This window comes from Olea europaea, unplaced genomic scaffold (assembly GCF_002742605.1).
Source record: "Olea europaea var. sylvestris unplaced genomic scaffold, O_europaea_v1 scaffold1205, whole genome shotgun sequence".
NCBI lineage: Eukaryota > Viridiplantae > Streptophyta > Magnoliopsida > Lamiales > Oleaceae > Olea > Olea europaea.
The window spans coordinates 179,173-194,815 of NW_019229473.1; the positions used below are offsets into that span (position 1 = coordinate 179,173).

At 34.8% G+C, this 15,643-nt stretch overlaps 3 protein-coding genes across 4 annotated transcripts; 1 reads left to right on the top strand and 2 right to left on the bottom strand.

Annotated features, from left to right (window-relative positions):
* Positions 1 to 120: 120 nt before the first annotated feature.
* LOC111374142 lies at positions 121 to 6,428 on the bottom strand. The gene is made up of 7 exons (XM_022996773.1): positions 6,126 to 6,428; positions 5,599 to 5,645; positions 3,207 to 3,360; positions 2,891 to 3,086; positions 1,387 to 1,516; positions 684 to 863; positions 121 to 610 (listed from the first exon to the last, which is right to left on the bottom strand). Exons 1-7 carry the CDS (start codon positions 6,391 to 6,393, stop codon positions 455 to 457), a joined length of 1,131 nt encoding a protein of 376 aa, XP_022852541.1. The 5' UTR covers positions 6,394 to 6,428; the 3' UTR covers positions 121 to 454.
* Positions 6,429 to 9,958: 3,530 nt separating this feature from the next.
* Positions 9,959 to 12,149, top strand: LOC111374143. The gene is made up of 3 exons (XM_022996774.1): positions 9,959 to 10,165; positions 10,637 to 10,703; positions 10,928 to 12,149. The coding sequence occupies exons 1-3, from the start codon at positions 10,088 to 10,090 to the stop codon at positions 11,866 to 11,868; spliced, it is 1,086 nt and encodes a 361-aa protein (XP_022852542.1). The 5' UTR covers positions 9,959 to 10,087; the 3' UTR covers positions 11,869 to 12,149.
* A 771-nt stretch (positions 12,150 to 12,920) lies between these two features.
* On the bottom strand, positions 12,921 to 15,232 carry LOC111374144 (two-component response regulator ARR5-like). Of its 2 annotated transcripts, none has more exons than XM_022996777.1 (5): positions 14,887 to 15,232; positions 14,698 to 14,774; positions 14,227 to 14,304; positions 14,027 to 14,097; positions 12,921 to 13,337 (listed from the first exon to the last, which is right to left on the bottom strand). In XM_022996777.1, exons 1-5 carry the CDS (start codon positions 14,999 to 15,001, stop codon positions 13,100 to 13,102), a joined length of 579 nt encoding a protein of 192 aa, XP_022852545.1. In that variant the 5' UTR covers positions 15,002 to 15,232; the 3' UTR covers positions 12,921 to 13,099. The 2 variants fall into 2 exon arrangements, with proteins under 2 accessions (XP_022852545.1, XP_022852544.1); XM_022996776.1 differs by having other exon boundaries at positions 14,698 to 14,777; positions 14,887 to 15,226.
* Between the last annotated feature and the right edge of the window lie 411 nt (positions 15,233 to 15,643).

Below are 15,643 nucleotides of genomic sequence, written 5' to 3' on the forward strand. Positions count from 1 at the left end.
CTATTGTCTTTTTCCCGTATTTCCATTTCTGGTGAATCGTGTCTGGAAATGGAGAGGCTCGGGGAAGAACAGATACAGATACCTTACAAGCTTTCGAGCTAATGTCGCTACTAACAAGGGTTGCCAAACTCATGTTAGTGAGGTAGCATTAACATATACACATATATGTAACATGGATACCAATAATCTTCGTTCTTGATAACGATGAAACACTATTATGCTGGATCCCTTGCAGGATGCTGAACCAAAAGATTCAAAAAAAATCAAACTTTACTCAAAACAGCAAATTAAATATGTTATGTAATGTTTCTGATTAAGTAATTATAATTGAATCATCATTTCATTGATCTCCATGCTAGCCAAAAGTGCACAAGCCTCGACCACCAATCAGGAAAAGAATAGTTATTTGGTCTGTTGGAAAAGATACTATTCCAGAATTGTATCATTATTTGGCTCACTTCCCATTCTTTTCCTTCGAATCTGATACCAATGCCCTGACGCTGAGCCGTGGTTTTGTGTTAACTAGGGCTCGGGGAAGAACAGATACAGATACCACTATGGAGTTGCCAGGGATTCCGGAAAGTGGCAATACCTCAAGAAGCACGGCAAACTGCAAAGGAATTATGAGTTCAGAACAGTGGAAAGTACAAAGAGGACTATTGATTCGACAAACTTGTCCCTACCTCAGGGCATTTCAGTTCCACAATTGAATCTGGAACAGCATCTTTAACTGCTGAGGCCACAACGGTAAAGCATTTGTTGCGGTCTAACATAGATAATGCACTGGAATTCAAAGAATCCGTTTTTGTAATTTTTATCATCTTTGTCTCCTCAATCCCTCTTCTGTTATACCCAACTGCAAACTACAATGTCATTAGTTCTATATAGGTCTATCTACCACACAGTTGGGGCAGCATAAGGAAACTAAATATATGATGCTTTTGAATAATTTAAAATAAAAAAAAAAAAAAAAAAATTACTAAAATAAAAAAAGAATAAGATATAGAAAAATGGGTTTTCTCTTAAACTAAATTTAAAATAAAAAAAGAATGAATGATATTAAAAAATGGGCCATGTCTTAATCAACTAGATGTTTCACTAGATGAAAATTTTGCCAGAACTTATAGCGAGAACCTTTAAAATCAGAGATTGACAAAGCAATGAGACAGCGCTAGAAGTAAAATATTTACAAAACGACCTAACATTAGGTTCATGAATGCTATGAACTTCATAATCTTGAAGCGAAGATTTCATTTGCCGTTACATTTACCAGTTCTTATGAAGACCAATCACCCATTCCTCCTTTTCTTCATGCACATACCACCCTCCACATACAAACACGTCATACACAAGCAATCTTGACGAAGTGTGAGAAATAAAGCATACCTTCAAAGGTTGTGCAAGTTCGTTCTTTTGATTTGTTACAAACTGATTGACAAGCTTCGACACAGTACTACGAATTTCATTCTCATCTATACTACAAGTAGCTTGGATTGGGAACATACGATGACACCAACTGCATCAGATAATAAATGCCTTATTAAGTTAAGAATCAGAGCAGAAGTAGTTATAGTTATTATCAAATCACATAACAATTATCAAGTAATGCGCAAACTTCAAGGAAGACTCCTATATTCATTGTAGACAAATGAGAGCTTGATATTAGACGATATAAAGATCATGTAATAAACGAAAGCACGTGTGCATGAACACCTGGATGGTCTCAAGGGCTTTAATTTGAAAAACCAAGAGATGCATATAACAATTAATGTACTATAAACACTCATTATATAGATGTTAAACCCATTAACTTCAAGTCCAAGCCATTGACTACGTCTATTAGCAAAACTAAATGAACAAAAGGCAAAAACCATAGAAAAATCCTAGATGCATTAAGTGTAGAGTGTCTTGCCCAAGAGAGTAATGCAGGGCTAATAACACAGCAGGATTTTTTTTTTAAATAAGCATGTGCTCGAGCATCACCCTTTTTGATTCTCATCGTCACAAATCAATCACTATCCCCCCCACCAAAAAAAAAAAAAAAAAAGGAAGTTTTTCTTTTTCTTTTTTCCTAAAAAAAAAAAAAAAAAAAAAAAAGAACAGTAGCTTTTCATTTTCTTATTTTATATCTTTCATAAACCCCAATTTAGGAGAAGGCGACCATTAAATCAGCACTATCATAACTTTCAGATTATAACAAGACTCTTTATTTTGTATTGGCTAGTTCTTGAAACCCAATTATGCAGTATGACAAGAAAGGAAAAGAAAAACATTAATAATGGGCAAAAATTAGCGTACAGCTTGAAATCGTGATGCTGCCTACCATTGCTGTTCAATAACCTAGTAATTTGTCCCCTTTAATTAACAAATAGTAAATGTTTATTAGCAAGGATGTTTTTGCTGGTAGTGATAGATTTTGCTCGGGCATATTGAGCTTTAATTTTCAGCATATATTAGGTCATCTGGGCACGCTCTATAAGTTATTGACTTGAAAAATAAAACTCACTGGCCTAGGTTCTTTTAGGCAACAATGTAATTTTTGTGTACAAGTTTTACAATCCAATTTTGTCTTCAAGTTATATAATCCATCCATTATGACAAACATCATTAGCTAATGGGCACTACCATGATAGAGTTTTAGGTTTCTATTCCATTATTGTCAAACTATGAAGAATGAAGATGAAGAAATACTACAGAAATTTGAAATCAAATAAGTGTAAATAAAGGAAATGACAAGGAAAAAAATGAAAAAGAAATGACTTGCAATAAATGTAAGTAAGCCAGGATAGAAAGCAATAATGTATCAGAGACATGTTCAAACAAAAGAATACTACAAAGGAAAAGAACGAAGAACAAAGACAAAGAAAGAATTAAGAATTAAGTAACTTACAGTGGTGACTTTGAACATCCAGAATCTAGAGACTGAATAATGTTTGCAACAATATCGACAACAGGAGGAGATTTATTCCTAGGATATGTAAAGAGAAGTAAACCACTTCGTGTCAACTTGACCAGAGAAAGATCCTCAAATTTACCTATAGATATATCTGAGTCTGCAGGGGAAGTAGAACTTTCTTGAAGTTTACCTGCCATTCACACATTCAAATGGCTTATTTCAAGACAACAATAAAGAAAACGTTCCAATTATTGAAAGCATTTAGACAAGGACAATAAATTCTAAAATATACTGTCTACAGAACCATTACCAGAATCTCCATGCCTATCAGCATCATGTGTACTCTCCGAACTACTCAAGCTTTCCCCTTTAATGGCTCCCATAAATGTTTTTCTTCTCTTAGCAGCAGCATCTACATCTAACTTTTCCATACGTTTGGAGTAGCTATTATGGGATCCAAGATACTGCACATTAATTCAAAACTACACTGTGTTGGTACTCACACCAATATTGTATGTGATCATTTAACATGAAACATGAATTCAAGTCTGCAGCATGAGATGACTGTCTGAACAATTTTTGTTTTGATAAGTAATCAAGTAATTTTATTAATAGATAATACATGGAGGGGTGTATTATCAATTTAAACGGGAAAGAAACAACATCAAGTTTGGTAGCCCTTCTACATAATTTGTGGCTACAGCCTTAAACCAAATATACAAAGCCATATAGAACTATTCTCTAATTTGCTCAGTTGTTCTTACAACGGCTATTCCTTTCTCTCCATACACACCACACAATGCATTCCGGAATAAGGTTCCACGCAAGCCTACTATCCTTATCTCGAAATTTTCTCCTCCATGCCCGCAACACATCCTCCATACGCCTAGGCATCACCCAATCCATATGTTGGGAAGCTAGAATAGTGTTCCACAACCACCGGACACCTTCACAATGGAGGAACAAATGGTCATTCGTTTCTCCGTCTCTCTTGCATATATAACACCATTCGGTAACATAAAAATCTTTTCTACGAAGATTATCCACCGTTAATATCTGCCCCCTCACAACCGTCCATAACAAGAAAGTCACCCGTAGGGGGCAGTTTACATTGCCACACCATCTTCCAAGCAAATAAACTCTCCGTCGATCCCAATATGGATCTAAAGTAAGTGCAAACAGAGAAATTACCATCCCGTGCCAGCTTCCATCTGCTCCTATCATCTTCTCCCACTTGAATATGCACCTTGTGCAAGGAGGTCAAAAACAGTGCATAACTATCCAATTCTCAATCCTGCAAACCCCTCTCGAAGGCAATATTCCAGCTATAATTTCCATTATGTATGGCTAGGACATCATTTACCATAGCGGTAGGCTCCAGGGCAATGCGATGCAAAGAAGGAAACTGTGCCTTTAGCGGATGATCTCCACACCAACAATCATCCCAAAATTTGATACTATTGCCATTCCCAGTCACATAAGTCAATTTCTCTCGAAAGTCATTTCATCCGCGTCGAATATACTTCCACAAACTCATCCCATAAGATTCACGACCCTCGATCGAGCACCAACTCCCTCCATCACACCAAACTTCGCTCCTATGATTTGTCTCCAAAGACTCCCTCTCCACTCCAAATCGCCACAACCACTTGCCCAATAAAATCTTATTAAATAGAACAAGGCTCCTCACCCCCCATCCTAACAAAAGAACAAACCACATCCCAATTAACCAAATGAAATTTCCTCTCTTCCCCTAGCCCTGCCCAAAGAAACGCCCTCTGAATCCTCTCTAATCTGTTTTCCACTGTACCAAGGATAGGAAACAGTGACAAGAAATAAGTCGGGAGATTGGACAGAGTAGAAAACTGAAATGGAGCTTGTGGTGAATCAAGTACACTTGATTTAATCCTTATAATGGAAGTCTCATAATTGATCCAAAAATAGAAAAAATCATTGATATAAGGATACAGATAATCCTAATCGCTTCCAAATGTACAATTACCATCAGACAGCCATTTTTACTCCTCCTTTTTCTTGTGGTGGTGGATGGGTGGAAGGAAGAGCAGGGAAGCCACCAAAATTTTCATTTGCGCATGGCATGCACCCATATTTATATTATTAATCAAGAAAAAGAGTATAAGAGGAAACAAGCCATTATACCTACTACCTAGAAATTACAAGGAGAACTAAAAGATAACGAATCGGATAAAAAGAAAAGAAAGTCAGAAAATATATGATAGCTTGAGGAGTCAAAAACATTCTCTTCTATGTTATCCTAGCAAAACTCTGATTAATGTGATCAGTCATACTCCCCGTCAACAGACTAGGCAAATTCACTTCTCATAATCTAAAGAAATGACAAACTGAGGGCGCCATGAAGGTTGTAGAAGACGTCTAACAAAGTTATCATCTCTAATATAATTCAATGTATCCTATATAGAATTGCAAAATTTTAGTAATAACACTGAGTTTGTATGTTATTGCTTACTATGTAAAATTCAGTAATAAGTCAGCAGCTTAGCCATTTAAATATAGTTTTCCAATTCAATCTCCTTCTGACTACACAAACGAAGAATCTAAACAGCACTTAGAATAGTAACGTCAGATTCCAACTTTGTGATATAGAAGTGAATAACAAACTAGAAATTTATTATGAACAATGCCAAAAATAAATGACATCAAGAAGAATTTAATAAAAAAACCTTTTCAAAGATAGACATGACTTCTTTTGTGGCACTTTTCTCCCTCTCTGAGACAACATGAAACTTTTCATCAGACAGCAGTTGCAACTAGAAATGACAAAAAGAAAAATGTAATTGAATATTTGAAAAATGGAAAAATTCAATGTTCTTGACACAATATGGTCAAACGGATCAGATCCCAATCCTTAAATACATGAAACTATATTTTATTAGAAAAGGATACCCTTTTCTTCAGTAAAAATATTGAAATTCTAAACCTTGAAGATAGTGAATTTATGTAACTAAATCATAAGGATTCAAATAGTTCCCTGAAGATTTTTCTACGTTCTTCTATGGAATTTCGTTTCTAATTTCCTCAATGTCAAGTTAACAAAACTAAAAGGAGTTAAAATTAATACAAGTTCAGCGGAAGACATCCATTTCAGTCCTTTTCCTCAGATGAGCATCAAAGTTTGAACCCAGCAGATTAGACAAAAAGCAAAACAACAAAATTCAAAAACATATATATATACGGATTGAAGACTGACTTATTGGGCAGGTAATGAGGAATCCAGAATGTGAATGTTGGAGAAGAGCAGACGGAGCGTTGTAATCAAATCGAGGGATGCTTATCACAGATGAATGCTGTTCCCATGGCTTCATCTCCTTATCTGCACCTTTCTCTTCTTTTACTTCGGGCTTTTCTTCTTCTTGTTTCCCTAGTGGTGGTGGCAGCGGTGGCTCCGGTCGAGTTTCGAATTTCTCATTTGCAGTAGATTGTTGTTCAGCCATTTCTGCTCTTTCTGCTGTTGACATTGTTATAAGTGTGTTAAACGATCAAATTCCCAAATCCTTAAACCCTATGCGACGACTGTTGTTTGGTATTATTCTCCTTTTATACTCAATTCCCAGTCATTCCTCACCTAATTAATTGTTCCATTGGTCATTGGACTTAGGTCATATATTTTGATTGGTCACTGAAGTTTAAAATATCGAGTTTTGATTACTGAACTTAGATACATATCTTCGATTGCTCATTGAAATTTAAAATATTAAGTTTTGATCATTAAATTTTGAAAAATACTATACATTACTCACGAGCATAAATGTTAAATTTTGAAAAAATTCTAGTTTATTGTGTGTAATGTAAAATATTTTTCGAAATTTAACAATCAAAATTCAATAATTTAAACTATAGTGAACAACTGAAGACATGGACCTAAGGTCAGTAGCCAAAACTCGATATTTTAAATTTCAGTGATCAATTAAACCATTGGAACAATTAACTCCATTCTCTCCCCCTTATAAATTTTTCCAAACAACCACTCTGCTAGACATGTCAAAATATATATATTTTACTTTTAAACGAAAACTAAAATATTAGCACAATTTAAAAATGAATCTTCAACCAGTGTTTGATTTTCATTATTTTCAAAATACATTTCTCTCTCACTTCATTTCAACCTCACATTCTTCAATAAAGTATTATTACACAAAAATTCAAAAATTTTCCTTAATTTTTAACAACACATTTCCCATCAATCTACTATTCAAAAATGCATTATTATGAAATAATTAAGCTCCCGCTTAATGAGAATTAAAATTAGATTTTTAGTGAATTTTGATAAAAATTCAGGTTAAAAAATTATGAGATCCACGAAATATTTGATTAAAATTAATTGTTTATTTTGATATAAATTAAAATTTTAATTTTAATCACAACCAAACACATATATTCCATGTGACAGATTGGTAATGGATCCACTACCACCTCGTTCGTGTTTCAAAAATATTACTAACATCCAATAATTCTAATTTTAAATACAATTATGCGACAAGAACATAAAGTTTGACATAATATCATGTGATATTTTGGACAGTTTAAATTTTAAAATATAGTCCGCTTCTCCACCAATTATTTTCCTCCATGTATAATTATGTCAAGTTTTCTGTCAAAATCATCAGTCAGGCTTTTTCCTCCACATATAATTATTTTCCTCTACAATTTTTTTTTTTTATTATTGTATTAACAATAACTTCTTTAAGACTAATTAATTATTAAGTTTAAATCTAAATACCTAAATTACCCTTGAGAATAATGTACTCCATACCATTTGCATTAAGTTGACCCCGTCATACCATATTATTGATAAGGGTACCTTGCCACGTGTAGCACGGTTTTATCGATATCAATTATATTACACACTAAACATTCATAGCAATGCATATATTTCTTCAATTTTTTTTTTTTTTTTATAATTTTGAAGTAGGAATACAAATTCTCTGTTACACTCAAAAGTGCAAAGCTCTAAATGATAAACGGGACAAGAACATAGACGCGTACATGGCCATGGAATGTTGCCTCTCTTTGAATTTCTCAAATCTTTATACTCGCAATTACTAAAATAGAACCCGAACCGAACTTGAGTTCCAGTCTACCCATAATACTTAAAAGAAAAATGTGAGCAGAGCATGAACATCAAATTACATGTCCAAACAACAAACCAAAAACTACATATTAAAAATAAGGTATTACTAGATTATATAAAGGGAAAATTGCAGCCGAGGTACCAAACCTTTCGTTTATTAGCGAACTTTATCTATACCTTTAGTTTGTACCACTCATAGTCCCAAGCTTTTCAAAAATATGCACCGGAGGTTCAAATGGATGGAAACCGTCCGTTTGACCTTTAGTTTACTAGAAAAGTCAAAATTTGACCAATTTGGACCAAATTAAAAAGGGCAAAGTGGTACTTCGCATTTTTTCTTAATATTAATAATTAAAATAATTAATAATAACAATACAAAAGTAAAAACAAAATAAATAAAAATAAAAAGAAAGGGATTACTGTTCATCTTCACCCTCACCCCACCCCGCCCCGCCCCATCCCACGCCCTTACTCAAAACCCAAAACCAGAATACCCCATGGCTACCATCACCGATTCACCCACCCCATCCACACCATCGTCGAAAAAACTAGCTATCAAATTTGGAGACTCCCAACCCCAGTTGAGAAGTAAATTTTGAAATAGCTATCAAAACTTCATCCAATCCCAAACTTAAATCTCAAATTGTCAAACACGGAAGTCAAGCTTTTTATGCAATAGAAGTCAAGCTTCTGGGAACTGAGTTCGAACTCAATTACCTTATCTAAAAAAAAGAGTTCGAACTTAGTTCTTGACCGATAATGGAGATAGTGTTTAGGGAAGAAATGTTGGTATAGGTGGTCATTTCTGGATTTGGGTTTATGTTATTTGAAGTAGATGTTATGGCGACAATGATGGCGGGTGATTTGCAGGTGCGACGGCGTGTTGGTGACTGGGCAATTCGATTTCTGGTTTTCATTTGGGTTCGGTGGGATTTGATTTTCCAATGTGCCGTAGGGATGAGTTTTGTTGGTTTGATTTTCGCTGTTGCAGATAGAAGGTGACAGTGGTGAGCGTGAGTGCTGTGGCGACGGTTGTGGCAATTTTCGATGGATGTAACGCCGAAGAAGACGAGCTGCTTTGGTGTGTGGATGGTGTGCCGGTGGCAGACTCGTTTCTGCTGCCTGTTGGTTTGATTTCGGGGTAGGGTGGGGTGGTGTGAGGAAGATGACCGATTTTCGTTTGGTTTTAAATTTTTTTTTTTCAATTTTCTCTTTTTTTTTTCCTTAGATTTTTTCTTTATTTTTTGATTTTTTTTCAATTTATTTAATATGGTAATTATCAAATTACCATTTTATCCTTTTCAATTTGGTCCAAATTGGTCAAATTTTGACTTTTTTAGTCAACTAACGATCAAACGGATGGTTTCCATCAATTTGAACTTCCGATGCATATTTTTGAAAGGTTTGGAATTGTGGGTAGCACAAACTAAAGGTTTGGACAAAATCTGCTAATAAACGAAAAATTTGATACCTCGGCTACAATTTTCCCTTATATAAATGCTAATAATAATATAAATTCATTCATCTAAAAACACCATACTTTTTCTTTCCCCCATTTGTCTCCTTTGCCTCCCATCAAGTCGTTGATTTAGAAGGAATAAATAATAATAAATAATTTTTTTTAATAAAAATGACAAAATCAATCCAAAGTTGGATACTTACGATTACGGTTCAAGAATCAAAAACCATCCAAATCCGATCAGTTCTCAATTTTTTGATCCGATTCTTAATCTTTATTAGGAATCGGATTGCAAGCTCCAATTTTGTTTCAATGTTTAATTTCAATTAAAATGCACGCCTATAAGCGTCACCCACTCGTAGTAAACAATGTGAAACTTAAGGGCAATGTTGTCACTCTAACTCAATGAATTGAAACAGAGTGTCCGTTATCTACCTTGTCTACAAATATCTCACTCTCTCTCTACACAAATATCTCACTCTCTCTACACAAATATCTCACTCTCTCTCTCTCTCTCTCTCTCTCTCTCTCTCTACACAAATATCTCAGCTCGCTTCTTTATATATATCTCTCTTTATACATATCTCCAATCAAGTTAGGGTTTTTCCGAATTTACGTAAGCATGATTTCTGATTCGATACATAACGCTTCAATGCCTTTGGCTTCATCTAACACCAAAGATTATGCCAAGAAAAGAAGGGTAATTGTTTTGTTTTCTTATTTTTTGACAAATTAATGCAAGCAATGTATTTAGATGGTTTTCTTTCAATTATACACTATTTGAATTTGAAAATTGTTATTTATAAAAATGAAAGTGCAAATGTATTCTAGCGAATTTTAGCTTTATTATTATTAATAATTTATTTATTATTTAATTTCAATTTGATCGAGCGAATTTCAAGTCTTTCTAATTTCAGGTTTCTTTAATTATTTCGACAGTTTAATGCGGCAATGTATCTGTATATAATTTGGATTGATATTTGAGCAAATTTCGATTTTATTTTCTGATTTCAATTTGGATTGAATGATTTTTATTACTTTTTAAATTTCAAGTTTAACTAATTATTTTTACAGCCATTTGTTGAATCTTTTGTTTATGTACAAGTTATTTTTTAGTGGTTGCTGATTTTTCTTGTTTTGATTTTGGATAATATTTATATAACAACTTCAGGTTAATCGGTCTGCAAAATTGAAGCAGTGCAAACTTGATGCTCGTCGCGACCAGTGGCTATCTCACGGTTTCTTGCAGATCTCTGTTTGTTTTGTACATGCATTTGCGTATATGTTTATTTATGCCTTTTCTTTCGCAGTTGTGCTTGAGCTTTTTATATTTTATTGTATTTTGGGATCTTATTATTTTTTCTCTATGCGTGCATTGGTGCATGTTTGGAAATGTATTAGTAACTTTGGAATATAATTAACTATTTGGAATTTTTTGTTGATGGGGTATTTAATTTTTTAGCGAAGAATAACGGCGTCTGTACGGAAGAAGTGAGTGGTGGTGGAGGGACACGTGGTGTGCCATCAGCGCATTTGGACAATGAAAGGGGCCGCCTACCAACTGAGAAGCTAGAAATAAAGCCAACAAGTGTGGAGGAGAATTATGGAGATGGATCGTCGATGCATCATTACAATGATTTGGAGTCATCTCCAGCAAACAGCCTCAGCAGCTACACCAGTGTGTTGTGCAGTAACGATTCAGGAATCAATTTTACTGGGAGTGGTAGATGCAGCAGCCAAAGCAGCATTGGTAGTACTAATGGATGTTTTTCAGGTAGCATGAGTGAAGACAACGAGGGGGATGATTGGGAGGCTGTGGCCGATGCATTGGCTGCTACCAATGACAAGCAGAAAGAGCATAGCCTGGAGTCAATATCAGATTCTCTGGTTCTGGAGAAACATGTAATTGCTGCCCAATCTGATTCTAGGTCAGAAATATCAAACCTGTCAGATTCGGGAGTTGAAATTACAGAGTCAAATCCAGAGAGTGAGGGAGATGCAACACATAGTTCTCTGGTAAATTGTCGGGCATGGCGCCCTAATGATGCTTTTCGTCCTCGGGGCCTGCCTAGTTTATCGAAGCAGCATAGTTTCCCCTTGAATTCAGAGCTCCAATTTGGTCGTGTAGCTTCTGTTTGGGGATGTAAGATTGTTCAGCCAGTCCCCACATCTTGTCCAATATGCTGCGAGGACTTGGACTTCACAGACTCGACGTTTATCCCATGTTCCTGTGGGTTCCGGCTCTGCCTTTTCTGTCACAAGAGGATTCTCGAGGAGGATGGGCGTTGTCCAGGCTGCAGGAACAAGTATGATTGTGAGCCTGTTGAGGGAGAGGAAACTTTAGATGGAGGCAGCTTGACGTTTCGATTGGCTCGTTCTTGTAGCATGATATTAAGGTCTTAGAAAGATTCTCTGTTTGCCTCGAAATTGTGTGTTGGGATTCTCTTTTTCTTAGTGCATCTTAGGGCGTTTTTACCATTAGATACTGATTTTCACTGCCTTAGATGTTGCTTTAGATATGTGATTCTGACGCACAGGGGAGTGAATCTAGTTTCTTACGAATTTGTACCATAAGTTTTTTTATGGTGCTTATGTGTAGTAGGCTAGCTATGTGAATAGACAAGGTGGTATAAAAATTGAACACACTAAATTTGGTTAATTGGAATTTAGTGTTTCTTGTTAAATTTCTGTGTGTAATTCGTGGTGATGATGAAATATGAGCTAATAATGTGAAGAAAATCATTTAATTTGTACGTTCAATTATTTTGATTAGACATTGTCTTTCTTTTGTACAATTGTGATTGACAACATAGATATTGTCAAAATGTAAATCGGTGATATAGATAATAGTTCTTAAAAGTAAGAGAGATGCAACCTCAGCCCCGGGATTGGAACCCGGGTTCTGCAGCTTTATTCTAAAAGTAAATGAATAAGATGTTGCAAAGTGTGTTGTGAACCAAGATTATAAAAAATTATTGTAAAAGTAACATTATTGCCCTTGTTTGAGCCTCATTTTGGGGGGAAAATGAATTTTTAAATATATGATTAAAAAATAAGAAAAAGCTTTTTATTTATGTGTAATATTATTTTATTGAAAAATATGTTATTGAAATAATGTCAAAACACTGTTTAAAAATATATTTTTATGGAAAAAATGAGGCTCAAACAAGGGCATTGTTTAATTATTCTATTGGAATTTCTTTCCTTCCTTTGGCGCTGCCGGATTTGTTGTCTCGCTATAGTTACTCGTCTTTGGACATTGGCTGACTTGGTAGCAAGGAAAATTCTAATAGAGATGTATAATAATTGCCATTCCTTGCTGCATATGGATTCTAGAATGTTTAGGATCACTATATTTCTCGCTGACTAAAGCTTTTGTGTTTTAGGCTTCAACTAGATAGATCAGGTATATATATATATATATATATAAAATGTAACTATGAACATCATTTCCACAACCAATTTCTCACCCTGAGCCTAAATTTTGGGTATCAAAATGGTGTCTTCAAGTTAGCATATATAATTGAAGCTATAAGCTCAGAAACAGAAGGTGTGATCACCACTAATTCATCAGGTATGGCTAGGAAACAAAAACGCAAGCTGTGGTTAAAACTATGGCTAGTTAATCTGTGTTCTATAGTCTTGGACGCTTCAGACAAGACTGTTGTGCTGATGCTGATGCTGATGCAGATTTTAATGGAGTGAGATCACGAGCAAGAGAGGATGTTGGCGACAAATCTTGCAGTTTTCTCTTTTGGTATCCTTTATCTTCATCATTCTCGTACCCTTGTAATATGATGTCTCTCAAACGCTTCACGTCTGAGAGGTTCACTGGCTTTACAAGGAACTCTTGAGCCCCTTCCTCCAAACACCTGAGAATTGGTCAGAAGGAAGAGATCAGAGACTTGTGAGCAGAATTTATTTTTATGAACGCCAAACTTTACTGATTCTTTGCAATGTTCAACACAAATATATAGCGGAACAGAGATGGATTGTATAAAGTTATGATCAAATCCCAAAACTCAAAATCCAGAAGTTCTGAAAAAGTATGCCATAACAGTTTGCATAAGATCTGCAAATTTCTGGTTTTCATGTAACAATGAAACAGAGAGAGTGGCCGGAGTGGATTCATATAATTGACCACAAGTTCAGTGAGAAAGAGGCTCGGTTTTCTATTTTTATTTATTTATTTACTTTTTTTTATGTTATATGTCAACGACATGATCTGTGATATATGATCAAGTTCAATGATCAAGTTCAATGACATGATCTGTGATATAAATACTGGCTATGGAATCAGATCAAGCTCGACTCTCATTTGATAAGTACCCAACAAAGCCTACCATACAAGTTTAGGATCCAGAATTCAAGAACAAAAAACGAATCTAAGTTCAAAGGCGAGATCTGATATGCTGACTAACAGATGAAATACTTCCTATATATGGGTGAAACCATTTATAATACTTAATCTACCAAGAATACCACTGTAACAAATCATCAAACACTGAAACTAATCCGACTAACATCTAAATTCAACACTGACATTAGATTGAGATTATACCTATCTATACGAGCCAAAACTTTCTCGGACGACATAATCACCACAGGTATTTCCCGTAAATTCGATGAGCTCTGGTGAAAGAGGTAAACAAGTAAAACATAAACAAACCTCATTTTCAAAATCATCAATCAAGAATGGCAAAAAATTATGGAAAGAATCTAAAACCCTCTTTTGGGATGGAAAATACCACCATCACTAACCTTTATCTTTTTGAGAAGTTCATATCCTGTCATCCCGGGCATTGAATAGTCTGTCATTATCAGATTCACCTTCAATCCCTAAATTCACAAAAAATCAGTATAACCCCAAAATAGTAACCTAAACGAATCCCATAAAAGATAAAGCCCTTGTTTCAGAATATGTGGTTGAATCAAAATAAAATAAAAGTTTTCAATTTATGTATAATATTATTTTATTGTTTGAAGAATATGAGGATGAGGTTGAAAATGAGTTTGTGAAAAAAAAATGAATTTTGAAAAATGGGGCTCAAACCACCACAAAGTAAAAACCCATTAATTTTTCACCGTTACTTCATCGAAAACTCGATTCTGAATCTCAAAATCTTGAATAAAACGACAATGGTGCTAAAACTTCTTCTTCTTCAATTTCACCAACACCACGTGAATATTTTGAAAAAGAAATTATAGCAGGAAAATCCAGTTTTTGCTTACATCAAATCCAACAGAGCTTTTCTCTCCATCCAATCCCAGATACTGCAGAGCCCTCCTCCCACTTTCCACAGCAGTAACTGCTAATCACAATTTCAATTTTCCATTAATTTCAGCAACCTAAACCCAAAATTTTTTAAAAATAATAAAAACATTCAAAACCCTGAATTAGTATTAACAAAAACACCAAACCTTTGCAGCTCGAAATCTTTAATAACCGCTCAATGACCTTCCGATCCACAAGGCTATCATCAACAGCAAGAACATGCAATTCCTCTGCAACAACCGAAGAACAGTCACTCCCCATTTCGTCGAAATCCCTCTCCCTCAAATGGGTACGTGTAAAAACTCAAAAACACCAGCAAAGCAATTCTATAAATATGGGGTTGATCGTATTGTACAATACTCTCGAGAGTCACGAAAATATGCGATACAATCGTCTTTTGTATATATGTACATAGAATGTGGGACGGTGGGTTCTGTGAAAGATTATGGTGAGAGAAAATCTACTTTAAGGAAGCTAAAAGGCTACAGCAAGATCTTTGAAAATCTACTAGCATTATATTCAACTTGTCGCTTTATCCGACAATATTATTATTTATTAACTCGTGGGGACCTTAAAAGTTTAAAATTTGACAATTTTCTCAAAACGTCCCTTATTCGTGAATTATTTTTATAATTCTAAAATATTTTTAAAAAAGTGTTATCTTACTTATTGTTATTTCAGGTAACACTAAATTGACATTAAATTAGAGATATTATTTATGAATCACTTATAGGGTTGATTCCCTTTGAATGCAAATAAAAGCATGCATGGAAAAAAAAAAAAAAAAAAGGAATGAGGAAGGAAAATTAAAATAGCTAGGGCGGCTATTATCATTCCCTTTTCATGGTAAAATTTTGAGAGACGTGGCTGGGATTATCATTTGGGGAGTTGAGAGCGGAACTT